Source organism: Stylophora pistillata, chromosome 12 (genome assembly GCF_964205215.1).
Source record: "Stylophora pistillata chromosome 12, jaStyPist1.2, whole genome shotgun sequence".
Lineage (NCBI taxonomy): Eukaryota > Metazoa > Cnidaria > Anthozoa > Scleractinia > Pocilloporidae > Stylophora > Stylophora pistillata.
Window position 1 is genome coordinate 23,211,407 of NC_142530.1, and position 27,968 is coordinate 23,239,374.

A 27,968-nucleotide genomic window follows, 5' to 3' on the forward strand; every position below is an offset into this window, starting at 1 on the left:
CGACTCCGGATCGAGTGGTCCGGGTTCGAGCCCTGGCTGGGGACATTGTGTAGTGTCCTTGGGCGAGTCACTATCATAAACGATTAATCTAGACATCGTTAAGAAAAAGTTGACTTTTCTCATTTTCGGATAGCGCATACCTTTTTTGTTCGACACTTCAATTATTGTTTATCTTTGGTGTGTGGGAATTGAAGTTAGCTTTTCGCGGCACTCGCCATCTGGTAGTAGAGCGAGGTTCTTTCAAGAAGATTTGACTTATTTAGCTGGATTTTGCGATGAATTTTGGAATGAAAACCGGAATGGCCGAACGACCAAAGAAAGACAAGGGGAAGTACAAAGGCGCTTATACAAGAACAAAAACAAAATTACTGATGACCTTGGAGGGAGGAATGGCTTCAAAAATGCAGGCGATGGAAAATTTGAGTCTTCTTTCTGCCGTATTTGAGGATGTAGTTTGTGCTGTCGAAAATTTAGAAGCACATTACGAGGATATTGGCGATTCGGTGAGGCTTAGCACCGTAGCGAATGAGTTGAAAGGTTTGGTAAAAGATTATAGTGACATTGAAGGAGTGGTCAAGGGATACCTAAGCGGCAGTCCGAGTCGCAATAGTACCTTAAACGGTTCCAGAACCACGCCAACTGGACAATTTGCGATTAAGGATCAGCCAGAATGGCTCGAAGAGGAGATCAGCAAGCGAGAACAAGAACTGAAGCAAGTTGTGGACATCGTGGAGAAAACCTACGAAGAGTGTCACAAAAAGCTAGAGGAGAGACTTTCAAAGGAACAACTAGCAAAAGATGAATATCTAGGAGGTAAGAAAGTTGTTGTGGACAGGCCATGAGCGAGTGAGAGATCTTGTGGGACAAAGAAAGAAAGTTAAAGGTATGACAGTTCCAGAACAACCATTAAAGTGCACATGACTCGAAATTTTCCCCCTCTTTTTTTCTCTTACTTTAAAAAATATATGTTATGAGAAGTATTTCAGCGAAAAAAAGTAAGTCAAAACGTTTCAAGAACACATTTTAAAATGCCATTAAGGTTCGCGTTTGGAGATGTTTACACAACCGAATACAAAAGTTCAGGAGATTGGAAGTGTCATAAAGCCTGCTTAGCCTTATCGAGGCCCTTGTGTGAACATCTCCAAAGGTATCTTTTCTTATTCTCTGTTTTACCAGCAATTCACTACATTTGAAGCGTGGAATCTCTTCTGCAGTTTCGCTGCCAGGTGACCCTCTTCGTATAAGCTGAGGAAGCTTAAACTTTCGAAAAACCGACATAGTTGAATTTTTTACCGCTCCATCTCAACATGTGGCTTAAGTTTTGCGCAAAAATGTTTCCCTCGGCCGCACGTGCGATAGTCGGCCTTCGACCTCAAAGGAAGCCATTGTTTTGTCACACCACCAACAACAAGATCGTGTTCTCTCACTGTACACGTCCGTCACGCAATGCGCGCTAGGCCGAAAAAGAGAGTACGCACCCGAATAAAGCCTGCTTAACCTTATTGAGGCCCTAAAATATTCCGATCGCTCCTTCGACAGGGATGTCTGTTCCAAACTTGGACTCAATGCACAGAAAAACAAATCCAAGAGCCGAAAGCAGTGGTGGCTGAAGAAAGACCAAGAAAAACCACGCGCGAACTGTCTTAACATATCAAAAGCTGAAATAACAATTGCTAGTGCTCAGGGTACTTCTAAAATCGTACTTTCAAAGGATTGTCTGCTTTTAACAAAGGGTCTTCGTTTTCGTTGTACGAAAACGAAGACCGGGGGTTTTCGTTTTCGTACTACGAAAACAAAGACCCTGCCTTAGCCAAAAGAATTGCTTATTTTTTAACAAGAATTTTCCAGCAGAGAAAGCTTAACGACCGTCAGAATCTATTTTAGCTACGAAATACAGTAGAAATCGATTATTTATTGACAGAACCCAAGAGTCATTTTTCCTGTACAGAACGCTTTCTCTGTTATTGTCACGCAATGCTAACTATAAATCAAAGGCGGCTGGCGATGGAATTCTGCCTGTTGTTCCAGAATAATAATATGTGTGGTAACTTTACCCGAGGAAACCCTCGAGAATATCAACACCAAATTGGCTCGCATAGCGAAACAGAACAGACAAGACGGGCCGTATAATAATACGGGCAGGATAATAATACGGGCAGTATAATAATACGGTCCGTATAATAATACGGGCAATATAATAATACGGGCAGTATAATAATACGGGCAGTATAATAATGGGAAGAAGTGCGTGAATTGTAATGTATTATATTACTAAGTGTTGTTACTGTTTAATGTGCGTTTAACTTGTAATTTCTACGGTTTTCTGTTTACAGGGTCTTCGTTTTCGTACTACGAACGGGGGTCTTCGTTTTCGTAGTACGAAAACGAAGACCGGGTCTTAGGTCTTAGGTGTTCGTTTTCGAGGGTCTTCGTTTTCGTAACACTAATCTTGGCAATAATTTGTCAAATATAAGCTGGCAATGCAGAATGCTTTATCCCTCACATTGCAATGCCAACTGAATGTCAAGCAAATAAAATCAGAGCAAATATTTCCAACAAGTAATGATCACTACACAAGTTTCACAGTCGGTGAAGGAGAACAACTGTGTTGGTTAAGACCTCTCTGACCACCTGAAAAAAATGATATATTTGTTTACAGATTATTAAATAAGAGCGGTAATATTAAGATCGAGTTCATCAAAGTAAACATGATCAATAGACATGTCGATTGCAATTAATTATAAATTATTCGAATATAATTTACCCTCCTCCGTCCTCGATCTGTCCCTTCTGGGCCATTCTCTTGCCTGACTGCGACATCAATCGTTGGGAATGCTCCCTTCTCAAGCCTTCGAACGCTCGGCTGATCTCTAATGCTGTTCTTTCGACAAAAGCTGTCTGGCGCGAAATGCACAGAACACAACACCGAGGCCTTCGATGGCTTAAAACCTGGCCGATGTTTATAGATGAATTTCGTTCATTTCCTTCTTAAAATTTCATTAGAAGGAAAAAAATGCATTGATATGCCCGGGGTTTGACTCAATGGGACGTTTCGGAATGTTTGAAGTGACGAATTGAATGTTTGAAGTGACGAATTGAATGTTTGCAGTGACGAATTGAATGTTTGAAGTGACGAATTGAATGTTTGAACAACAAGTTTGAATTTTGGCGAGGATGGATACCCATACTTATCCGCCATATTCCCGGCCGCAATCTACACAACTGATGATGTCACAGAGGAATTTTGGCCGGGCGTGAATTGTCGCATATGTTTTGGAAATATGCTGAACTTTGAGCTGACGGGAAAACTACTAACACGCTTCCATAAAGGTTGTAATACCAGAATTCGATCAAGTAAGTGATACCAGTCCCCACCTAAAATGTACTGTCTCAGGCTCGCAAGTTCTGGGTCACTTTCAGAAGCCAATTCGACTTGTTTCGCTGTCAGGGCAACAGGTAAACTTTCCTCGGCGACTGCCTTGACAAAGTCAAATTCCTCCTCACTTGAGTCTCTAGGTTCATATTGATTGAGTTTCGAGAGAGAGTCAGCAATGTTCGCTTTTCCAGGCCGATAAACCATTCTGTGGTCATACCCCTGTGGTCTCAGAACCCATCGTTCAATATGTGCTGATGGTTTGGAAAGCTTGCCAAAAATACACTCGAGTGGCTTGTGATCAGTTTCAAGTTCAAATTTCCGCCCGTACACATAAATGTTGAACCTCTCACAAGCCCATACAAGGGCAAGGGCCTCCTTCTCGGTCTGGTTGTATATCCGTTCCACTTTGGTGAGGTTCTTGGATGCGTATGAGATTGCTCACCACTCGCCGTCTTGAAATTGAGTCAGCACCGCACTGAAACCCTGTGGACCTGCATCGGCAATATTACGCGAGTTACAGTCTCCCCTGAAATACGCAAGCGAAGTGGCCTGTGCAACAAGCTGTTTCAACTTCTGGAAGGACTTTTCCTGTGCTTCACCCCAGATGAAAGGCTCATTCTTCCTCAGGAGGCTCCTAAGTCGTTTTACTTCTTGTGCAAAGTTGGGAAGAAACTTTGCAGAATACTGTACAAGCTGAAGAAATTAATGATCTGACCTGTGAAGCATCTTGTGGAGGACTTGCCTTTAAGATGGCAGCTACTTTCTCTTCACTGAGTGCAACACCTTACCTACTTAGGTCATGACCGAAGAATTTCAGCTCGGGAAGACGAAACTGGCATTTGTCCCCATTCAGTGTTAGTCCTTTATCTTTCAATCGGGTCAGTATGGCCTGTAAATTCCTGTCATGTTCCTTTATGCCACAACCATGCACAATCAAATCATCTGCCATGTTAGCTACTCCCTCGCAACCATGCAAAACATTCGCCACAATTTTCTGGTACTTTTCAGGCACCGATGTTACCCCAAACATCAAACGTTTGTACCTGTACAAACCACGGTGTGTAACAAACGTTATGATATCGCGTGATCTTTCATCAAGTTCCACTTGGTGGAAACTCCACTTGAGGTCGAGCTTTGAGAAAACGGTTGAGCCTTTAAGGTCATACAAGACTTCCTTAATTGTCGGGATAGAATGTCTTTCCCTCTCTATTGCCGAATTCGCCCCACGCTTGTCTACGCAAATCTGAATGTCACCATCTGTCTTCGGGACAACAAACAACGGCGACACCCACTCAGTTGAGTTGTGTGACACCTCCTCGATGATATCTTTTGCTAACAGCTCATCCGACTTCTTGTCAACCTTGGCTCTTAACCCAAATGGTAATCTCCGTACAGGTTGTGCAACAGGCTTGACATCGTCTTTTATATGTAATTTCAGCAGAAAATCCTTCAGTTTTCCGACCCCTGTAAAAACCTCTCTGTACTTTTCATGGATGTCGGCATCACTTCCTTCGGTAGTTAATGAACACACATCTGGACCGACCCTTAATACGCCCAACTTCTCTGCAGTGTTCTTTCCGAGTAGAGGTCTTCCTGGACCTTTAACCACTATGAGTTCATCGACACAGCTGATGCCACTAATCTCGCATACAGTCTCAAACACAAATGTCCCGATCACCTCAATAGGATCTTTCTGCCCATAAGCAAACAACTTTTTTCTTGATTTCTTAGATTCACACTAGACACTTTTCTTCTTCAAAATTTTCCAGGTTGCTTGGTCGATCACAGTGCATGACGCGCCAGAGTCAATAAGTACCGCGGGTAACATCACTCCTCCAATCTTCAAATCTACTTCACTACCACTTGTAGGCGGACCAACTCCAACTGCAAATGCATATTAATCTTGTTGGCCAGTGGCTGAATCCTCAGATAGCTGGTAAGCTCTACCCTGTGTCTTATACCTTCGCTCGTCATCTCCTGCGATAGGCTTGCGTTCCTTTGTTTTACAACAGACTGCAAAATGTCCAATCTCGCCGCATGCATTACATTTCTTGCCACGGGCAGGACAATTCGGGTCGCGTGCCATATGGTCAGTGTAATTACAGCGAAAACAGCCTCTCACTTTTGTCTCATGAAAACCACCAGACGGTTTACCGGGCTTATACCCTGTACCCCTACCTTGTGCTGTCCTTTTTCCTTTTCCTTTGCCATGAGGTCGGCCGGAAACAGCATTTACTTGACCGGATGACTGATCCATAACCTTGACCTGCATGTTCACCGCTTCCTGCACACGAGCCAAATCTTGTAAATCTTTCAGAGTAACATTTGCTTTCTCAAGGAACTTACTGCGAAGACTGGGATCCTTACATTTCTCAATAAGCTGATCTCTTATCGCCACATCGACATTTTCAAACTCGCAGGAGATCACTTTCTGCCTCAACCGACAAACAAACTGTTCCACCGACTCTCCTGACGCCTGCTCCATTTGCCTAAACTGATGCCTTTCGAATGGAGCATTCAACTGTGGTGTGAAATAGTTATCCAATAACTCCATACTCTCAGCGAACGGCTTGATATCCGCACCGGTCAATAACGTGCCATAAAGCTCCTGTAAATTCAACCCTCCAGTATGTAACAGCAATCCAGTTTTCTGTTCAACCTTTGTAATACCTTTTGCCACCAAATACAGATTAAACAAGCGTTTCCATAACTTCCAGCGAACTGCAAGTGTATTCGGATCTTCCTTTGAATTGAATGGAGGAAGGCTGGCCACATCAAGAAGAGGAACAAACGTTGCAGCTGGCGAAGCCTGTGAACTTGAAGTTGCACTCGAACTGGTTCCACTGTCCACCATCTTCTGAGAAAATGCAAAGACTTTCCGCGCAAATGACTTCCAAAAATATCCACTATCTCACAGAACGAATTGAATGCTCATCGCCAAAGTAACGATGTCACTTGGATGGCCGCACAATAACCCAGATTAAACTATAAAACAAAACTAGTCTTTATTCATCCGCCATGACAACCGGAAAGCATGGCCTTACCCACCCTGCACCCTGCACCAAATTTATTGCATTGAGAACTGTCCCTGTCTACTTGGCTAGTGGGGAAAGAAAGATCAAAGTAAATGCGCTCTTGGATGACTGCAGCAGCAGAACCTACTTAAACAGTGACACTGTAGCAGAACTTGTACTTGAAGGAAGTGCACATGAGCTAACATTAAATGTTCTGAATGACAACCAGGAGACATTTGAATCAACAGTGGTGGAATTTACAATTAGCAGTTTGGATGGAAAAGTGTCCAAGCAAGCGTCAGCCTATACAACAGAGAGAGTCACAGGCAACATGGAAGTCGTCGACTGGAGACGGTGTCAGTCCAAGTGGAAGCATTTGCAAAGCATTGAGTTTCCTCAAGTAGGTCCCAGAACAACACTAGACGTGTTAATCAGAGCGGACCAAGCAGACCTGCTGTGCTCTTTGAAAGATTTGAAAGGTCGATCTGGAAAACCTATTGCTAGACTTACTCCACTGGGGTGGACTTGTATCGGTAGCCCAGATGACAAGGCAGAGAGAGTCCATGCCAACTTCACCTTCTTCTTGAGTGATTCAGATAGGCTGAACAGCCTCTTCCGTTAAAACTAACAGCGTGAATCCAAATGAGAAGCTAGCCAGAGACACAGTTGCTAACTCACTGACATTTGTGGATGGTCATTACACTGTTGTAATGCCTTGGAAGAGTGGCAAACGTCTATTGCCAGACATTTACAGCATGCCATTGTACCGTCTGCGAAATACTGAGAAGAGGTTACAAAAGTCCCCTGAGCTTAGTCAAGCTTACGAGAGAGTACTGCAGACCTATCAAGAAGCAGGATACATCCACAAAGTTCCACAGGAGGAAAAGAAGCCAGATCAAGTTTGGTATCTGCCACATTTCTAGTAATAAGACCTGATAAATCAACGACCAAAACCTGCATAGTATTTGATGCCTCCGCTAAGTGTAATGGAGTGTCTCTGAATGACAATGTATTACAAGGGCCTAAACTACAGAATGACTTGTTTTCAGTACTACTCCGACTGCGCCATGAACCAGTGGTTGTAATGTGCGACATCAAAGAAATGTACTTACAGATTAAATTGCAGCCAAAAGATCAGCCTTATCATCGCTTCTTGTGGCGGAATATGGAGATAGACAAAGAACCTGACATTTTTTTAATTTGACTGTGTAGTATTCGGAGCGAATTCATCTCCTTTCCAAGCCCAATTTGTTGCCCAAGAACATGCCAAGATATCAGTCAGAGTTCCCCTGGCAGCCGAAACCATCTTGAAAAGTACGTGTATATATGGATGATAGCATGGATTCAGTGCCTCATGTGAAAACTGCAATTGAACTATACAAACAGTTGTAAGAGCTTAGGGGTTCAGCTGGCATGTATGCCAGGAAGTGGTTATCAAATTAGCCGGAAGTCTTGCGGAGCATTCCATTCAGACTGCGCCACTGAAGTTGATCTTGATCGTGGTGAATTACCTCAAGTCAAAATCCTAGGAGTCCTTTGGTCCCCCGTGGAGGATGTGATTAAGTTTCAAGTCAACCATCTTGCTGAGAAACGTGACCAAACGAAACGAAACTTTTTGAAAGGTATAGCAACATTGTTTGACCCTCTTGGCCTGTTAACACCATACACTGTCCGAGCCAAGATCCTGCTTCACGAAATGTGGGCGAGTGGTGTGGACTGGGATGGGCCTGAGTTGGTAAAAACTTGTCACAGCAGGAAACACAATGGTTCAATGAACTGCCAGCACTGTCCAGCCTTAAAGTTCCGCTATGCCTGAGAGATCCCATCACTATTAAAGAGATGACCATGCACACTTTTGTGGATTCATCCTAAGAAGCATATGATGCAGCGTGTTATGTTAGACACCTTTACAAGGATGGAGCTGTTTCTTCCCACCTTGTGGCATCAAAATCGCGTGTTGCATTACTCCAAGCCGTTATCATACTGAGATTGGAACTCATGGGGATGGTTGTAGGACTCAAACTTGCAGAAACCGTAGGACAGGCACTTGGCATTGACAAGAGCAAATGGGTCTTCTGGTCTGACAGCATGGATGTACCTTACTGGATTCGAGGTCAGAGTCGAAAGTTTAAACCATTTGTGGCTAATCGCGTGGGGGAAATCTAGGCGTCGACCAATCCGGAGCAGTGGAGATATATGCTGACTACGCAGAACCCGTCTGACTTACTGAAAAGAGGGCTTAGTGTCTCCGCTCTTGCTGATGAAGACAAATGGTGGAGTGGTCCCATCTTTCTGAGGCAGGACCCTTCTGAGTGGCCAGAGAACAAAATTGAAACCAAGAGAGTGACAGATGTTGAGATCCGGAAGTCGCACCAGATGAAGAGACGTACTGAGGAAAGAGGATTCCTTCCTTCAAGCAATGAAGACCGATTAGAACCACGAAGATACTCAAGTTGGAGTAAGCTCACAAGAGTTTCTGCGCTAGTGAACCGATTCATAGAGAACTGTCGTTTACCAGTAGCTCTTCGAAGAGTTGCCCTACAACCTGATGAAGTCATCCCTGCAGGGACACATTTTATCAGACAAGCACAGGAAGAGGCCTTCAAGGAAGAGATGCGGACAGTAAAGGTTGGGAGGGAACTACCAAGCACAAGAGAACTGCAACCTTTGAAGCCTGTTTTAGATGAAGATTGAGTCCTGAGGTGTGATGGAAGACTTCGCTATGCAGAGTACTGTGGTAGACCCGTTACCCCATCATCTTACCTCGTAATCATTGGGTCACGACCCTCATAATCAAGCAAGCTCACGAGTAGACTCAACATGCGGGAACCAATCACTTATTGGTTCAGCTTTCAGTTCAATATTAGATAATCTCAGCTAGAGAGGCAATCAAGGAGTGGGAAAAAGAGTGCATGCAGTGCCGAAGAAGGAAAGCTACCCCAGCCAAGCAGATGATGTCCCCTTTACCTGAATTACGTAAAGGGAAGTCTTTACGAGCCTTCAGCCAAACATCTGTTGACTTTGGAGGACTTTTCATTACTAAACAAGGAAGAGGCAAGACCGTCAGAAGAAGTACCTTAATCTATTCACATGCATAGCGACAAGGGCTGTGCATCTGGAAGTAGCATTTAGCCTAGACACCGACTCGTTTCTGAACGCGTTCTTTCGAATGGTTTCGAATGGCGTTGCGACGCGGCCTCCCAGAAGATGTTATGTGTGATGACGGTACTAACCTTGTTGGTGGGAGAAATGAACTAAAGGATTTAAAAGCCCTGGACAAGAAGAAAGTTCAGAATGCCACCCTAAATTATGGGGTCAGTTGTTACTTTAATCCCCCGCTAGCCCCGCATTTCAGTGGTGTACATAGAAATTATGATTAAGGCTGCAAAGAAACCCATTTATGCCATCTTGAACTGTGCAGACATCACGGATGAAGAACTCTTGATTGCTGTTGTAGGCGCAGAAGGGCTATTGCCTCAGGCAACTCTTACGCTTCTTTCATGCTCTCCAAACTTCCCACGTGCTCCAGAACTCGATAGTGCACGCTAAAGCATGAACCAATTGTCAAATGTTACGAGGCTGCGCGTGCAACTGAATTAAAGGTCGCGCGCTGCTCTATTGCGTCAGTTACATTGACTCCTTCTGAATTAATTAACAAGCCTGTTTAAGTGTGCAGGATACAACTTCGTGATGAGGTCGTTGACATTTTTTTTTATGATTCCCATAAATGAAGTTGTCCTCCTTTGAAAGCTACTATGCCTGTGTTCTGTCCATTTACCGGAACTCGTCCATTTAGCGGAACTCGTAGTGTGCGCAGCGAAACCTCATACTTATCAAAAATGGTAATGATGACAATAGATAAAGCTGAGAAAATTTAGTTCATCAAGTGACCCCACGACCGACTGTCCGTGCAAAATACTACTCTCAGCATGCGAGAACAGTTTAAATGCGGGCATCAACCTTGGCACCATAGATATAGGAGGGAAACCCCATAGGCAAAAGGGGAAGGTAACATGCACGCCCGCCTGCGTCCGTATCAAGGAAATTATGCACTTGCGCTTGTAAACATATGAACAACCTGATGAAGAGTGCATACTCGAGTCTTTAGGGTCAAATAGACTAGGAGTAGCTCTCTTGTATTTTGATTCGTGCAGTTTAAATCAACTGATATCGACCAGAGTGCCTTAGATTCATAGTTAACAAAATTAAAATGAGGTAGTTTTTCAGATTTGCTAATGTAGCAATTCACTGTCATATTCGTTGTTCTTGTCCTCTAAACCTATAAAAAGTTAATAACCTCTTCCTTTCTTAAATTAAGAAAGGAAAGCCAGCCCTCTTACTGCCAAAAAGCTATTGCCTCCATACTACCCCCCCCCCTCCCCTCTGGATAATTAATGTCTGGTCCCTAAATTCTTGTGAATAAACTCTTCGATAGTCACTGAGGAGTGCCAGTATAGCGAAGGTCTGGAAAATAAAACTAACGGGAGCTTCACCTTTAGGCTGAACTTTTATGTCGCTCTTCTCTCCTTTTGTCTATACAACATGCACAAAAATTTATGTAATTTACATATTCACTGAGCGCTGAATTCGTACCTTTAGTTCGCAATCACTGGATTAAAAAGAACTCAGTACCACTTCACCATGAAAGCAACACTTTTATTATAACTCTAATTTATTCTCCCCTCAAAAAAATTGTAACTAGTTAATATAATGCTTACCTAACTGGGTGAAAAATTAACTGCAAAAGCTATTTCATTGTAGTATGAAAAGTTTTCTGATTCAGAGAGTGTTTCTTTGTGTCTTTCTTCCAGAGGTGTCTGGTTGTTCACCCTCAGAGCATCATACCCTGATAATTTCAGTGGGTCCCAAGCAGCGTAAGAGAAAGAGAAAGAGACAGCGAAAAGGATCTCAAGCGAAAATGGATCTCAAGCGAGCTAAGGGAAAGCAAAAAGGTGAAGCACAGAAAGAAGAAGAATTAAGACAGAATTTAATGCGTGAGATGGCTAAACGTTTTATCGATGAATGTAATGATGAAATCGCGTCGGAACCCTTTTTTCAGGGCCTTAAATACTACCTAGAACGAGAGCTCAATTTAAGAATAGAACAAGCCGTTGAAGGAAGTTTGAGAATAAAAGTCGAATGCAGGACACTGGAAATCCTCGAACGACTTTGGGAAGATTATACCTCCGGTCACCTCAATGCAGAAGCAGAAAAACGACTTTTGACAGATGAGATAAAGAGGACATATGATGTGGAAACCATAAAACTGGAAACGATCATTTTGAGAGAAGATTACTTTGCTTGCAAACTTTCATTCGCAGGTATTTCAAAATCTCTTATTACCTTGGTAGCTTGACGTCCTATTTCATACCTACAGAGTAGTGGTTATTAATTACTATTCCACCCTTTATAAATTGTATAAATTTAAAGGTGAGCATAGTCAAATAAATATTTATAGAAAAATGTATCAATTATCTAATGCTTTTGTTTTTCAAAAATCGAAAAACATACAGTGCATTAGATTCCGGTCCATTGCCTCCACAATTTCGGAGGAGATGTCAAACTTGGGACATCGACCATCAAAGAAAAAGTTATGGGTAATTTCTTCAAAAAATAACAACTAATACATCACAGAAGACTTAAAAATGTTGTCAGAACATCAGTGACACAGTCGGCTGTGCCTCGTGTGCAACTATTTTGTACTTACCTCAAATGAACTGATCTATGAAGGTTCAACGTTTGCAATGCAGTGACACAATACAAAAAGAGCTCACCACTTGTCAAATAAATGTTTATTGAGTCATTGATAGTCGTTTTCGTTTAGCGCTTTTATAAATACCTTAGAAGGAGTGAAAACAGGAAAAGGAGAGGAAGCAAGGAGTTATATATAGACTTTGTTTCGCCGCTTTGCTAGCGTTTATCGCGACTAGGTATTTGCATGTACAGACTGAAATTAGATCCACGAGCTGTGTGACAAGACCGTGTTTGAGATTAACTTTACAAAACGAGCCATGTAAAAATCAGTGCTATTTCCTTTCATAGACTATACTCGATGCTGAAGATTTCGGATTGTTCACGGCTCTTATATCTTTATATCAATGCTAGTTAACTTACTTGTAGTCAGAATCCTACATCTGGTCGGTGAAATACAGTCTGTCTTAATAAGTCAGTAAATTGATATAATTTTTTACGGAAAAATAAAATCTAGTGGCTGAAATTGTAAAACATAACGTTTTCTGTGCGACCAAAAAATAAACCAGCTCGCATGCTAAAGTAAGATTCTAAACGGTATCCGTTCGATGGTTCTCGATTCTTGAGTAGACTTGATGTACAGTCAGAAATCTCTCGCCCCAGGCTTCCGATAGGTCACATATCATAGCAATCACGACCACAGGCAGCCTAAGCTCACTACTAGAAAAGCGGACGTGACTCTTACCGTGTTGCGTAACGTTTTATATTTATAAAGGTTTGTATGGGATGTTATCGGTTTGCCTTAAGAGAGAGAAAAAAATGTCTTGTTTTGAATTAAAATGGGCTTATTCTCGATTCTTGAGTAGACTTGATGTACAGTCAGAAATCTCTCGCCCCAGGCTTCCGATAGGTCACATATCATAGCAATCACGACTTAAACAAAGTTTGCTTATCTTTTTTTCCAACACAATCCCTTTAGGAAACATAAAAGTTTCATTTACTGATGCCAAAAAATCAAGGATCCCGCTTACTGGTGAAATGGTTCCAACCAGCAATGACATAAAAAATGGCATCCATGCTTCCGATAAAGATCTTACACTCTTTAGCGATGAAAAGGTCACTGCGGTCGTCACTGCCGATACTAAAAGTGAAACTACAGAAAGAACTCAGAAATTTCCATTGGTGTTGACGAAAGGACAGATTGAGGAAACAGGTATGGATGATTCCCCCATACCATTACCTAAACTATAACCTTCGCCTCATTTTAATTTGCTAGCGAAATGTCTTGAGTGATCGCCGAGGCTTTAATGGTTGGTGGCGAAGAAAAACGTCTCCTGACACCTCATATCCCTAGACGGGTAAATGCACAGTTTTCATTTCCTCTCTCTACCGGTCCGGGATAAATCCTATGACTTCTTAGCATGGCGCTCTTTCAGCAATCAGTGAATTTTCAGAAAACAGTCATTTTGATTGTATGAGTGATCTTCGCAGTAATGATCTCTACCAGGAGCCCTTTACCCCTGTCTCTACGAAAGCAGTAGTGAAAATAAGGCCTGAAAAAAATTCAGGCCTGTACAGGTTTCGAACCCATGACCTCTGCTTCCGGCACAGTGCTCTACCAACTGAGCTAACAAGCCAACTGGGAGCTGGTCATAATGTTGGTTCTAAAACTGCTTAAGGAGTGATCATTATAGCGAAGATCGCTCTCATACTAACTGTTCCCAATCGGTAGAACGGTCAATATCCAAAGGGGTCGTCACACAGAGCAATTGATTTTACCTTTTAATTTCATGTAGGAATGAACTACAAAGTCTCAAACGATCTTTTTCTTCCTTCGTCTCATACGTGTCAAAAGTGCGCCCGCGAAACAACAAAGCGGTAAATTCGTCAAAATCACAGGGGCAACGAGTTAATCTTTAAATGGCTAAATAATTACAATTTTTTGATTTTTAACACTAACAAAATAACTGGGTAGAGTAATGATGAGCTTAAATTTTCTATTTTGAAAAACGCACGTATCGAAACATTAATTCCAAAGTTTTATTCAGGAAAGCCCTGCACGATTTTTACTTGTGATTTTTTATTGTAGTTTTTAACGGTTTTAATCTAGTGCTTGTCTTCTTTAAATATTTTTGTTTGTTCTTACTTATGTTATAATTATTAAGTATTTTTTCAACAGCGGGACCCCGTTGATAACAGTACTTGGTACTGAGGGGCTATCCCGGATAAATATTCGATTATTATTATTATTATTATAATAATAATAATTATTATTATTATTATTATTATTATTATCATCATTACTGAAATTCATGATATGCCTTCATGAACCAGAAAAAACGTCCTTCGTTAAAATTCTTAAATTGCGCTGTTTTATTCATAGTAACAAATTATTGTATTGAACTATGGAATTGAAATGATGTCAACAATAGGCACTGGATTTCCACAAGCTGTCAATATGGTTTAATTACATAATACTCAATGCCTATTGTTACCTCCGAGGTAACACTTTAATTCAATAAGGGGCGTAGCTGAAGGGGAGAGGTTCCTGAGATGCCCGTGAACCCCCCTCTTTGTCTCTTTGTAAGCCATAGTTTGTCTCATAAAGTAAAACACGGCTTGGAGGTCGACATGATAATTTAGTGAGTGTCTTTTATTTGACACTGTGTGAACCCCCCCTCTCAACACAATCATCGCTTGTCGAGGACACTTTAAATAGCGTGACTATAGTTTTCTTGCAATAAGTTTTATCTAGCTGCATTTTGTTTTTCATAGTTTCTGCATCGCCGATGCCCAGTCCGCGAGATATAGATGCAAGGAGAAAAATTTTCGAGTAAGTATGTTTTTCGGAACAATTTGATGAGGGTCCCCTACACTTTTTACTTGAAGCGTGTTTGGGCTTTTCTTTTTCTCTTGAGTCGTGATTTGTGTTTTTTTAATCGTTATTCATGATTAAAGATGATAAAATCATGTCATGTCTTCGTGAACGAATTTTTTTTGTTTGAACGTGACCCGTGAATTAAAAACTGCATAAACGTAATTCTTGAACCATTTTGTTTTGCGTGATAAATTTCCGGCTATCATGTTCGAATTGTTCTTGGTTAGGTTTCGACAAGAGCGTTCCTGGTTTTGACCAGGTTTTGACCGGAGATGGACTTCATATATGGACCGATAAAATAAAAACTTACTACTAAAGGTTCTTCAACAAATAAGATAAGACACTAGAGAGATTTAGCACCGCATTTACGTGAAACGATAAACGTCAACTTGCTCTTTCACGTTTCACATAAAATAGCGTGAACCTTACTGCTTTAGCTTCGCACAAGCCAACGTCATAGCGGATGTAAAGGCACCCTTGTAAGACGCACAAGAAATACGTTTTGGTGCCCTTTTTCCGGCAATCAACTTCTACTTTGTGTGAGAAAAGTGGAGAAAATCTTACGTACCCGATGAAAGCAAAACAGCTTACTTTCACGTAGAAACGGCAAAGCGGAACCGACAAACGTGAGAAAACAGCGGAAAAACGTGGTGGTCACGTTGTCGAGTAAGACTGGTTAAACCTAAGAAAGAGTTTTGCATAGTATTCGCCATGGGTGAAAAGGCCAAATATCATTTTTGCATGATTGAGTTTTACAAAGGGGTATAGGGGGCCCTCTGTGATAGAGAAACTGTGTTTGTTTGCGACTTGAAAGTTGGCTTAACTGATTACGGTGTATAGACCACATAAAAGTAAGTGAACTGCATTGACTGGAATTTACATATGCTGTATTTTTAATTTATTTTACTCACGACAGTAGAGCTTAAGTAGTTGTGACAAACTCCCATGTAAATAAAAATTCATCGTGTTTTCTCTTAGTGACACCGTAGGAGTAATTTCCACGGAGACAGCTCTGTTACGAGAACAACCGTCGTTTTGTGAAACTTCAGCTTCTGTGAAGTCACCTGTAGATGACCTAGGTGAGAGTTGTTTTAATGTTAGAACAGTAGTAAGGAACGAGAAAGGAAAAATTCTGAAAGAAACTCGGTATTACCTTAATAGAATTCTCGTGACTTGACTCTGAGTAGACCCTTTACGTGGTTAGGCGGCTGTGGTGGCTGCTGCTTTCATTATTACCTATCAACTTTGGATACAAGTCGAGTAAGTAGTATTACTTAGGTGAAACCAGTTGTCTGCGAGAGTTAAGCCTTCGGGTAACGACAGACTTTTTGTGAGTTCTGACTGTATTGTCAGGCGCAATTCCTTCTAGCAGACACCCAAGGGGCCGACCATTAAACTCTTGAGTCGGGGGGGGGGGGGGGTGGGTGATTTTGGAAAAAAATTTCCTGCAAGCGCCTGTTGGAAGAAAAAAATTGCATGCAGCCCAAATGTAACAGAATAAAAAGAGAATTAAGATAGTGAATCAGTTTTATATCAGTAAATTTAACTTAAGTAAGGATAAATTCTTATAATTTTTGATTACGTTTTGTTGTTGCTATTTGTCTAAGTTTTTAATTTTTTCCTATTTTATCACAGGCAGTTTATTTAAAATAAGGAATCTAGAATTCTGTATAAACTGGCCTAATTACTCTTTTTCTGTATAAACTGACCTAATTACCCTTTTTTGTACTTGTAAATATATTTAACTCCTTGTTTTTGTTTTTGTATTGATTATCTGTGTAATTGAATTTGAGTAAATAAATAAATAAATAAATAAATAAATAAATATCCTGCACAACAGATTGCTAGAAAAAGATAAATTAACCTCAGTAAACCAAACCCCTCAATTCCGGAAACCGAACGCTTTTTTCAGTCCGTAATCACATACTGACAATGAAATTGACATCATTAAACCGGACGTGAAAGTCTTAAGCTTGCCGCCAAAATCAAATCACACGTTTTTAAACGTGATTAAACTTAAATTTGTAATCATGCAGCTCTGAAATCCCTCTCAGAAGTGAGAAACGCCGCGCATTGGCTAATTACTCATTGTTCTATCGTTGTTGAAGCAAAAAATCTAAAGTCGACAAATGTGCCGCTGTTGTTAGGTTGAATGAATGACAACAATAGGGGTCAGGTTGATAGACTGTCATGTTGCGGGTGAAATTAGTACTCGTGTACCATGTACTGGTACTTACAGTCAGACAATACATTATGCGGCATCAAATTGCCTTATGGGTAAAACCTCAGTACACCGCACACCCCTCTAAACCGGACATTTCCTCCGGTCCCAAGGGTGTCCGTTTTTTAGGGGGTTCCACCACAGGTAACCCAGGCTAACTGTTTGTGTCATGTACACTTGGTTAAATAGAGCGAATGTATGGGGCGAAGTTTATGTCTGGAAATTTGCTTGAAAATGGAATAAAATCGATGAAACTTACGGTGTGTGATTTGCTGTTGAGGAAAAATGGATTCTGGCCAATATTCCCGAGGGTGTAGTCTGACGGTGAGTTTTATCTTTGAGCAATCTGGGACTTCCCTCACTCCACGGGGACTTATTCTACTCGTCACCAGCTGCCCCGAGCTCAGTGTCAGTTTGCATTGGACAAGTTGTGATGTCAACGGTTTCGCGCCGTCATTCTAGTGAGTTTCGCGTTTCAACTAGAGCTGCTTTATTGGATTTACGGTGTAGAGTTATTCTTTTTATACGAGCCTGGCGTGTCTATTTGGCGACTTGATTGGATTTTCGCGAAAAAAATGTGCTGGATTGAGAGTCGATCGGTCGTCAACGCTGCCGTCAGCCTCCTACCTTGTCTCTCTACTATGAAGGAAAGGTGAAGAAAAGTATTTTTTTCCCAAAACTTTGTGTACATATTAAGAACAACAACAAATCGCCATTCATTGATTTTTATTTCTATTTTCAAGCAAATACCCAGACCTAAACTTCGCCCTATATGTTTCTCTATTTAGCCAAGTGTACGTGACGCAAACAGTGAGCCTGGGTTACCTGTGGTTCCACTGTATTCATTTGACTCTGATGATGACCTCCGCATAAGTTGTCGAACGTCAGTCACCACCACCGACAACAGTCCTTCTCAGGACTACACTCACCCGGATGATCACACTACACTTTCAAACTTTTTTTATGACTGGAACTTGCACCTGCCCCACAGGTTCTGCAACTTTGTTGTCTTTCAAACATTTACTCGCGCATATCAATTCCACATTGCACTCGAAGTCATGTTGTTACCTATACAAACATGATGGTGTCACGTGGTGAGAAGCACATCGCGAATCTCTTTGCCGAATGCCTGTTACGAGAGGCTGTTCACAGTTTTCAAACTTAAGCTTGGTTTATATCAATTATATCCCCAATAGCTTCATTATGCTTTAGTAATGTGTGCGAGAATTATCCTGAGGTTATGTTAAAGAAGTTGCAAGACTAGTGTCATGCCGTATGAAGACAATTTGCAATTTTCTGTCAAACCGTTTTGGAAATCTGACTTCCTGACCGTTTTCGTTCGAGTGCCTCCAGACTTCCAGATCAATTGAAGACTGCCTCCAGATTGGATTCTTCAAAGGGGTTTATAACTTAACATACGTTAAATATTCAATCTTCGGGTGTTGTTTGAATAAGAAACTTATGTAAAGTGAGTAACATTTGAGCGCGGAAGAGAAGACGGAAGCATTTAGTCACATTTTCTGTCCCTGTAGAAAGTGAACCGAAGAACGTCTAACTAGGTAAGCTACGCGCGGTATCCGTTTTAATCGTTTTTATGTCACGCCCGCAAGAATGTAATTAACTGTTGCTGTTAACCTTTTGTTCGACATCACGTTTTCTATCGATTTTTGAAAAAAACATAACTATGTAATATATCAAGGAGAGAAGAACTTGCTCAGAAGTTTATTTAGAAGATGCATAACTCGTCTTAAATTTGCAACTTGAACGGAGGAATAAAGTTTTCATCTGTTGTAAATACATATCAACTCTATTATCAGTTTTAATTTCGGTAAGTTCTTTATTGAGGGAAAAAATATACTGTAGTTTGAAGATTTTCAGGTGACGTGACAATAAAAACGCAGAAAACATCTAAGCTGGACAAGCCTGTTAAGCGAAGATACATATCTTTATTCTTCAGCCATTTCAATACGCAACTGAAGTAATTTCAGGTCTCAAACACTGATCTTCACCGATAATTTGTCAGACAGGGTCAGCACAAAAGCTGCTATATCCACATTTTTGCTCAAATGCGCTAATTAATTTATCCTTATTTTTGAAATCTCCACGTCAGGTTCAGTTCCATTGACTTACTGCGAGCCGCATCATCATCCCTGTATTCTTTCTTTCCTGCTGATTTTTGTTTCAGCGTGAAACTCCATCGAGATATTGCCAGAGAGAGACGCAAGTATAACCTTTAAGGGGGTAGCATAGAGGGTGTCCTGATCCCGTTTCACGCAAGGACGATCGCAAAATTTATGTCACTCATAAAAAAGCAAAAACCTTCAAAGTGCTATTCTTGTGTATAAGATTCCAGGGAAGTCTTTAGGTTTTCAAGGAAATGAAAAAAGATGTACGAGTGACGTATACTTCAGGAGGCAAATCACGCCTCATGCTGATTGAACAATGAAGGAATCACGTTCGCCTTTCTGTACACCATTTTATGCACATGTCTCGATCCTCTCCAAAATTTTTTTCTTGTTTATTGTGATTTTTTAAATCTTTAATACTGACACAGAGATAAGAAAGCATAGGATGCTAACGAGTTTCCGCTTTGTACATCAAGTAAAAATTATGTAGCTGTTTATTTCCCCTGTACTGTAAGCAAAACAGGAAGCAGAAGAAAAGGACGGAGGGGTTGGACGTGATCAGGAAGTTTAATTTGATAACAACTTCAGCGTCCGAATTAGTGAAGTCTTTTAAAAAGGCATTTGTCGAACATTAGTTGTTAGACGGGGACTCACAAACGTCCGGGGTGGATTACACGGTGTAAAAAAGTCAACAGCTACCCAATACCCAAGCAAAAACTAAAAACACATTTACGAAAGGTAATTTTTCTTAAGTAAGTACATCATAGTTTAATCGTCCTCCGAAAAACTTTGGAAATGCCTGTTAAAATCATAGTGATTTCAAACTAACGTCCCGCATTGCTTTTCAGGACACGTTCGTTTGGAGCTGTTCTTTAAAGGGCGACGCTCAACCAGGTTGGTTCTTTAAGAGTCTATCGTCTATTTGCCAGGTATTTCTGTCCTTTTCATTCTTTTCATTTCATGCGTGTGTGACCGTAAGACGGGGTAACGTTTTCAATCGATCTCAAACCTAATCCCATCTAAGTATTTGAGTGACCTTTCTTCCGGTGAAATTTTATTCAGAGAAACCGTTTCTCCAAAAGTTCATCTTGGTATCCTCTATTATTTAAGGGTATTTTGAAACATTGCATGTTGAAAAGTACATTCGAGAAATTTTAAAGCAATGTTTGATGAAATGGACCGATCTCACCTTAGTAAACTGGAAAAATAAGACGGATAGAAATCCCCCGAACGTGCAGCAACTCGCAGTCAGCGAGGCTGCGAAATGTTGGAAAAGAAAGATCGCCCCCGTCGGCCGGTTACTATTTTCTGTGTTGTTAGTGCGCAAGCACCAGCAGTGACATAAGCATTGGTCTGTTCGAATGAAGTCAAAACACAAAGCTACAAGCGTACCGAGTGATAATATCAACTTATGCGCCGTTTATTCCCACAGCCTCTTACAGTCAAGAAACCTAACTGCAGAGATGGCTTGCAAGAATGATAAAGGGTTCATTAAATTCCTGGAGGAAAGCAAAAACTTCACAGGTTATGATCCAATGAAAGAAGGTGGACGGAAATTGTTGTATAAACTTCCTAAATTTGTTGTTTATTTTGTTAAAACAGATATTTCCCTAATTCACCAATTTAATGTAGGGTATTTAAACCCCCAAATAAACTTATTCTAGATGTAGTGCCTTGTTTGGAAGTCGAGGGGGAGGTGCTCTATTCTATATGTAGCGCCTTGCTTGGCATAAAGGGATACTCCGGATTTCAAATAACAGGGATGATCGAACGGAGACAAAAATCGAAACCCAAAAACAATCCTTGGACAAAAATTTAACTCGAACGAATTCCATGTCGAATTTCTACTTCACGGCCGGAATACATTAAACCTGTAATGCTTTACGGTAGCAAGACATGGACTTCTTGCAGTAAAGAAAATCTTTTGAAAGTCCTGCGTCTTCAAAAACGTGCGGCTAGAATTATCCTTGATGCCGAAAGAACAGCACCTTCTGTCGGCTTATTTAACACCTTAAAGTGGGTTCCTTTTTATGCTGAATCATACGTCAATCGATGCGCTCTAACCTACAAAAGGCTTAATGGAAATACCTCGGAATATATAAATAATATTCTTATCAGAAACTCTGACACTCATAATAGACAAACCCGTTTCTGTAATTTAAACTTAATGTGCCCGCGTTTTAAGAGAAGTTCTGAAGGGGGTCGAGCGTTTGCTGTGCGAGCCACGAAAGAATGGAATAAATTAAGTGTGGACATCAAACGGAGTACCAGTGTAAAACGTTTTAAGCGTTCCCTTTTTAAAATAATTTTAGATAATCAAATTCTTAGCAAATTATTCCTGTAATTTTTTTTATATTTTTAATATTTTATGATGTATATAGGTTAATTATTTTATTTTAATTATTCCTAATATTGTTACGTTTGTTACAATTCCTTTTTTTTTCCGAGTTTTAATTTTCGAGGGCCATTAGTTTATCAGTTTCATTACTGTCACATGTTACCCTCGTTAAATAAAGTCTTACCTACCATACCTACCTACCTACCATACGCAAGAACTATCACCGATATGCAGATTGTTTGGGATACCCCAAAGATTCCTACTTCATTCAGGCCAGCCGAAAAATACATGGCAAATTTTCCTACCCGAAAAAAATCCCGAGATCGAAAATTTCAAATCATCTTTTATCATCATGCTCATAATTTCCCCTCTAGATAGTTTAACTTACTCATTTTGCATTCTGCATTGTAAATTGCTTTGGCAAATTAAGCTCGGCTGTTGCAAGACATATGTATTGTTAACCAAGTGTGAGGTCAAGATGGCTGAATACTGGCCGAATTCTTTTTTTGCATTTTTATGGACCGAGACGAAGCCAATCAGAAGACGGGATTCACTTCATCTTGCCCACAGGCGCTGCGAGCGGTGTAATAAATTAGAATGTTATTTTCCTGTAACGCTATCGGCGAATCAGTGACCCTTTTCTCCAAAGTCCCGATAGTTGACAATGTTTTTTTTTTTTTTTTTCGTGTTTTCATGTTATTAGGTCACATAGTTATGATGTTATACTTCTAATAAAAAAATATATGTCTTGTAAGCTTCCGGAATGTTCTAGAATATTTTGTATACGCACATATAAGACTCGGTCGCGTGGTAATAGTTGTAGCTGTTATCGGGAGGGACGTCACTGACTGTGTAGAAAGCTACACTAAGATAGAGCTTCCATGGAAGATTGTTCATTTCTTGGAGATTAGGAGAAAACTATGAGTTTATGTCAGTGGTGAACTAGGTTATAGGCTGCAGTGAGTTTAGATAAGTTTATCTGGAATAGTTACTGTTCTGCTCTCAGGAGTCACTCCTTGGAAAGAAATTGCGCTTTGTGTAATAAAGTAGTTGAGTTCGTAGGATCGTAGTATTTGTAAATGTCAAGATCCTAAGGTTGCACTTTACTCAGAAACTTAACAATTACAGGGGTAGCGATTTGCGAGGCGATAGACCATTCGAACTCGGCTTGCAGAATGATTAACACACATTTAATTACAGTTCAAAGTTCGTTGTCGCGACAGAGAGTAGAACAGAGTAGTGCAGTCTAACGTAGTGCAGTCTAACGTAGTGCAGCTTACATTGTGCAGGTTCGAACTGAAAATTATAATTGCATACGTTTCAGCTAAGATACAGCATTGGCTACATAGTCACATTACAGACAATTAATCGGTGCTTAACAACGCAAAAAGACGATTCAGAAAAAACTGATAGACAATATTGGTTTCGTAGCGTGACAATACCTCGACCTTAAAAGGACTAGTCAGTTGGAGATAAAGACAATTAAAGTACTTAGGGTAAAAGAAAAGAAACTTACTTTGATGACGACTCGCACAGATGATAGCAGAAAGTATCGCTAATAGTAGTCAAATGGTAGCCTGTAGCCTGTAGCTGATCCTACAATCATAACGGTTGCGGAATAACTAACTAGTATGGTTATTACGAGTTGCCTTTTAAAACACGCGCATGCGTGATTGTATCTGGGGCGTCACTTGAAAGGTTTAAACCTACACTTTTTCGAAGTGTTAATTCATTTCCTAAAATCACGGATTTAGCTTCGAGAAGCACGAATCTGCAAATTCCTAATCAATGCGTGGTACATTTGATCACGTTTAACTGAAACTAGAGCTATCGATTTTTACTGAAAAATGTTGTAAATGCACGAGGCGTATTAAGACTAACAGTATTCTTTCTGTCGGTTGAATTATACAGTAGCAAATTATACTTTAATCTCTTTTCTTATGAATTCATATGCTCTTTCTTTTATTTTGTTTAGCCCAAACTGAGGAGCTGAGAAAGTTAACTTTCACTCAAGGGATGGTAACCCTTATCAAAAGTGAAATAGGGAACTTCTATGAAGACCTTGGAGTACTTCTTGGAGTTCGTGAAGGTGACCTTGATGACATTGAGACTCGTTACTCAAGACCTACAGAAAAGGGAGGTGCTGTTCTTAGAAACTGGAAGGATAGAGAGGGACCCCGAGCAACCGTGGGACGTCTTGAGACCGCCCTCAATAGATTGGGAAAGAAAAGGATCGCAGTCATGCTGCTAGGTACTTAAATAAGAACGTTTTATAGAAATCGTCCTTCTCGGTTGAAAAAAATCTAGAGCATTTACCTGATGAGGTCTTTACATTTACTTTGATGCAAGAAGTTAAGGTGGTCATAGTGTTTTGAGTTGCTCTCAGTACCAGCAATGTGCACTTGCAGTATTCATTCACTCTCATCATCGATTTTCTTTGTTTTTGGAATAGATATTGCGGGGGAAGAAAAACGAACAGAAGACGGGTCAGAAGAGCATCGAAAAACATTTAGCAGTCCTTTGGAAGGTATGATTAATATTTACAGAGATTTTACCTTTACACACTGTGAATAATTAATGATTGTATGAATATTGATGCATGCACCATCTTTAGTGTCTCACGCTTTCATGTTAACCGCCTCCCAGGTAGCTCAATGGATAGAGCGCTGGACTGTTGTGCGGGAGGTCGAGGGTTCGAGCCCCGGCCGGACCAACACTCAAGGTCTTAAAACAAGTGAGAAGAATGTGCTACCTTTCTATAACATCAAGAAATGGTTAGATACTCTAGTCTTCTCGGATAGGGACGAATAAATGGAGGTCCCGTCTCCTGCAGGGTTAGGGGTAGGAGACGTTAATTTCCCACGCACGAGATTACTGTGTGATGGATGTCCTCTCCTGGGGTGGTTGCTGGGTGGGAATTGGCCCTGAAAAGCCCCATGGGGAGTGGTCAATTAACATATGTATGTATGTATGTATGTATGTATGTATGTATGTATGTATGCGAGTTGACTGAACTCATAAGAAGCTCCAGGTTGTAAGGCATCCCCGGTGACTAAGCCAATTAACAAGTTCTCTTGTAGTATTCTGAGGGCACCGAGTAGTATTAAAATAATTACCCCTACTTATCAACGGTTTAAAATGCACTTTGTCTCATATTTCAATACATTTACTTAAGGTGGTCATGGTGTTTTAAGTTGCTGTCAGAACCTGCAGTGTGCATTTGCAGTACTCATTCAATCTCATCGTTGATCTTTTTTGTTTCTGTAATAGATACTGTGCGGAAAGAGAAACGAACAGAAAGCGAACAAAATGGTGACAGATCAGAAGAGCATCGAAAAACATTTAGCAGCCCGTTGGAAGGTATGATAAATATTTACAAAGATTTTTCCTTTTCACTCAGTGAAGAGTTAATAATTTTATAATTTTAACTTAGCTCTTTGATCCCTTATGCTATCAGTGCGCCTCGCAAGCTTTCGTTTTGCACTTACAAACTGAATGCACAAGCTCTACGAGAGTCTTGTTTTTAATAAAACTTGTACTCACTTAAAAAAAAAAACTGTACGATATAATTTTCATTAACAGCTGAGTCGAAAATAGAGAGAACTGAATGGGTAACAAAGAAAACCTTTGATTGAAATATGAGCTGTTATTGTCCTATAGAAATGTTATAATTAACTGTTGCACGGCAATCGTGCTGACAATTTGGTGACGCAAACTTCTTCTTGTTGTTACGAAGCGAGAAGTGTAAAGGGGAAGTTGGATGATGAGTCCAAAAGAGTGGCAAGACTCGAAAATGAAAGAAGGAATAATTTGACAAAACTCAAATCTCAGAGAGCAGGTGAGTTGCAGTTCTGAGTGTCCTTCAAGACCATGCAAACATTACAAGTTGTGAAGCATCCCTAAGTGATTCGGCCAATTTTCAAAACCTCTTGTAGTATTCTAGAACCCCGAAAAGTATTGGGGTGACTTTTTCTGATCTACTGTTTGAGATGCACTTTATCTCATATTTTAATACACGGTAGATTTTAATCAGCACCAAGTCTTTGCTGGCCAGCCTTTAATTAATTTGAATATATGAAAATCATATACGTTTACTGCGGTTGTAAGAAATGTGTGACAGCGATCCCCACAGTAATGAACACTACTTACGTAGAAGGGAGAATAAGGCCTATAAAAAAAAGAAAAAAATTCAGACCCGTACGGAATTTGAATTCATGAACTCTTCGATATCGGTGCAATGCTCTACCAACCACAGACTAACAGGCTACGTAACGATATGACTCAAGCTACATAACGATCGGCGCTAGAACTTTCTCCCCCAATTCAGAAGTTCAATATTAGGCTTGTAGAGGACCTTGTTGTGATAATTTTAAATCATTAAATCTTACCATAACTGCAGTTTTCCCTTTTGGCATTAATTTACAAACGGCTCAGCCATGCTTTTATCCCCGTCTGTTTCGAGTTGAGTTCTTTACTTCATTCTCACTAAAAATCCCAGTGATTAAACTGTTAACTGATAATAAACCACTTAGTGCACCTTACGATATTGGTCTTCTTGGCTTTGTACAATGTAGATGAACCTCCAAGGAGACAGCAGAACACGGGAAGTAACGAGCCTTTGAAAACGATTTAAAAGCCGCTGATGGAAGAAGCTGCATTAAAAGAGGCTATCGAAAAACGTATCCTAGAATATATAGCGGGGCATGAAAATTTCTAGGTGCTGAAAGAAATGAGTGAAATCATAGTCAGAAAAGTGAGGGAAGAATTTTCAGGAGCGTCCTGAAAAGGCAATTCTGCTTTGTCGTCATCATAATTATGTTATACCTTTTATCATCAATGTCGGTTTTATCTTATAGCACACAAAATATAAGCCGAAAGCTAGAATGGGATAGAAAGTGGTATCATGATGAGAAACGGTTTGAAATCGTAACCAGCTAATTTCTAGGGCAACCAGAAATTAAAGAATGGACTGTTGATGAAGAGAATTGTACTCTTGTACCATTTTCATGGTACTCGTTTACACTTGGCTGTGATCATTTAGAAGTAGGAATATTTTAGGGCAAAGGATAATCTTAAAAACCTCTCTTCTTTTGTATTTCGTTGTGATGGGCCCATCTTCCTAGCTCGGGTAGCCAATCACAACACAGGATTTGCTTCATCTCGCCCACGAGCGCTGCCAGCTGTATAACAAATACCAAGTATGGAGTCAAGATGGCTGGATATCGCCCACGTTTTATAAACCGAGACGAAGTTGATGTCCATAAAAACACACATAAAGAACGAGGCTAATATCCAGCCATCTCGACAGAACAAGTTTGGTTAATAAAGGGTATATTAAAAAGGGTTGTCCAAAAACACGATGGAGGGATAATCTCACCAGACAGCTGGGACCTGCATGGTCGAGATTGGTTAAAGTCAGATACCTGTGGGATCATTCTAGGGAGGAGTTCCTCCGCCAGGTGTGAAATTAACTCTGATGACGATGATGATGATATTAAAACAGCAAAAAGATATCGTTTTAATAAGAATCAATCATAACTTGTTTATTTCGAGAGAGGGGAAAGAAAGGCAACTGTGTTTGTAGTCCAGTAAACCCACAATGATCATTTATGTTTTCTTTGTCTTGACTGTCTTCTGCCGCTTTTTGCGGCAAAAGTAACGGACTTTATACACTTCACGCGCATATTTTCTAGCACAAGATGAGCCCATCTTGCCCGCTTGGGTAGCGAATCAGAACAGAGGATTCACTTCATACTGCCCACGGGCACTGCCAGCTATTTAATAAAAACTGTTGTTTTCTTTCTGGTTGTTTAAGTTAGAAAATTATAGCAATGGTTGTTGTTTTTTCAGAGGACAGACAATAAAGAGGACTGAAACAGCAGGTTTAGACTCTTTATACTTCTACAAAGCGTGGTACTGTGTACCAGCTTTCCCCCGACCACGTCGAAAAAAATTGATTGTGCAGGTAGCTTTATTTTCTAACCGAACAATTTTTGAACGAAAGTTTCATAATTGTTTCACAGGGAGGGAAAATAACATTCAAATCTATTTTTAACTTCTCGAATTTCAAAATCAGCCTTTAAAAATGGTATTAGTTTTTTCTGCCACTGAACGAAATTGGCCTAGTTATTTTGAACCTGCCCTTTAAAGTCGAAAAACTCATATGAATTACAAATGATTTTAAAAAATTTAGTCGTGAAAATTGCACTCAATCTTGGACGTGGAAATAACTTTCGAACTTCAAGAAATAACAGCGTCTTTTCCAGACACCATGCGGTCGAGTAAACTCATAACTTCGACCTTCTTTCCTTGGATGTCGTCAGT

At 40.4% G+C, this 27,968-nt stretch overlaps 1 protein-coding gene across 2 annotated transcripts; it reads left to right on the plus strand.

Annotated features, from left to right (window-relative positions):
• Positions 1-275: 275 nt before the first annotated feature.
• On the plus strand, positions 276-27,519 carry LOC111326347 (uncharacterized). 2 transcript variants are annotated; one of them, XM_088740964.1, is made up of 12 exons: positions 276-813; positions 11,202-11,711; positions 13,061-13,294; positions 14,857-14,914; positions 15,938-16,038; positions 20,155-20,200; positions 20,739-20,851; positions 23,620-23,895; positions 24,097-24,171; positions 24,915-25,004; positions 25,381-25,482; positions 26,219-27,519. In XM_088740964.1, exons 1-12 carry the CDS (start codon positions 276-278, stop codon positions 26,275-26,277), a joined length of 2,202 nt encoding a protein of 733 aa, XP_088597090.1. In that variant the 3' UTR covers positions 26,278-27,519. The 2 variants fall into 2 exon arrangements, with proteins under 2 accessions (XP_088597090.1, XP_088597091.1); XM_088740965.1 differs by having other exon boundaries at positions 20,739-20,830.
• The last annotated feature ends 449 nt before the right edge of the window (positions 27,520-27,968 follow it).

What these genes read in the sequence shown, in the direction of transcription:
- LOC111326347 (XM_088740964.1), top strand. Translation starts at nt 276, where the DNA reads ATGAATTTTGGAATGAAAACCGGAATGGCCGAACGACCAAAGAAAGAC. An exon ending in ATTTAGCAGCCCGTTGGAAG is followed by an intron (nt 25,005 to 25,380) that starts GTATGATAAATA and finishes GTTGTTACGAAG; the next exon opens with CGAGAAGTGTAAAGGGGAAG. An exon ending in ACTCAAATCTCAGAGAGCAG is followed by an intron (nt 25,483 to 26,218) that starts GTGAGTTGCAGT and finishes TGTACAATGTAG; the next exon opens with ATGAACCTCCAAGGAGACAG.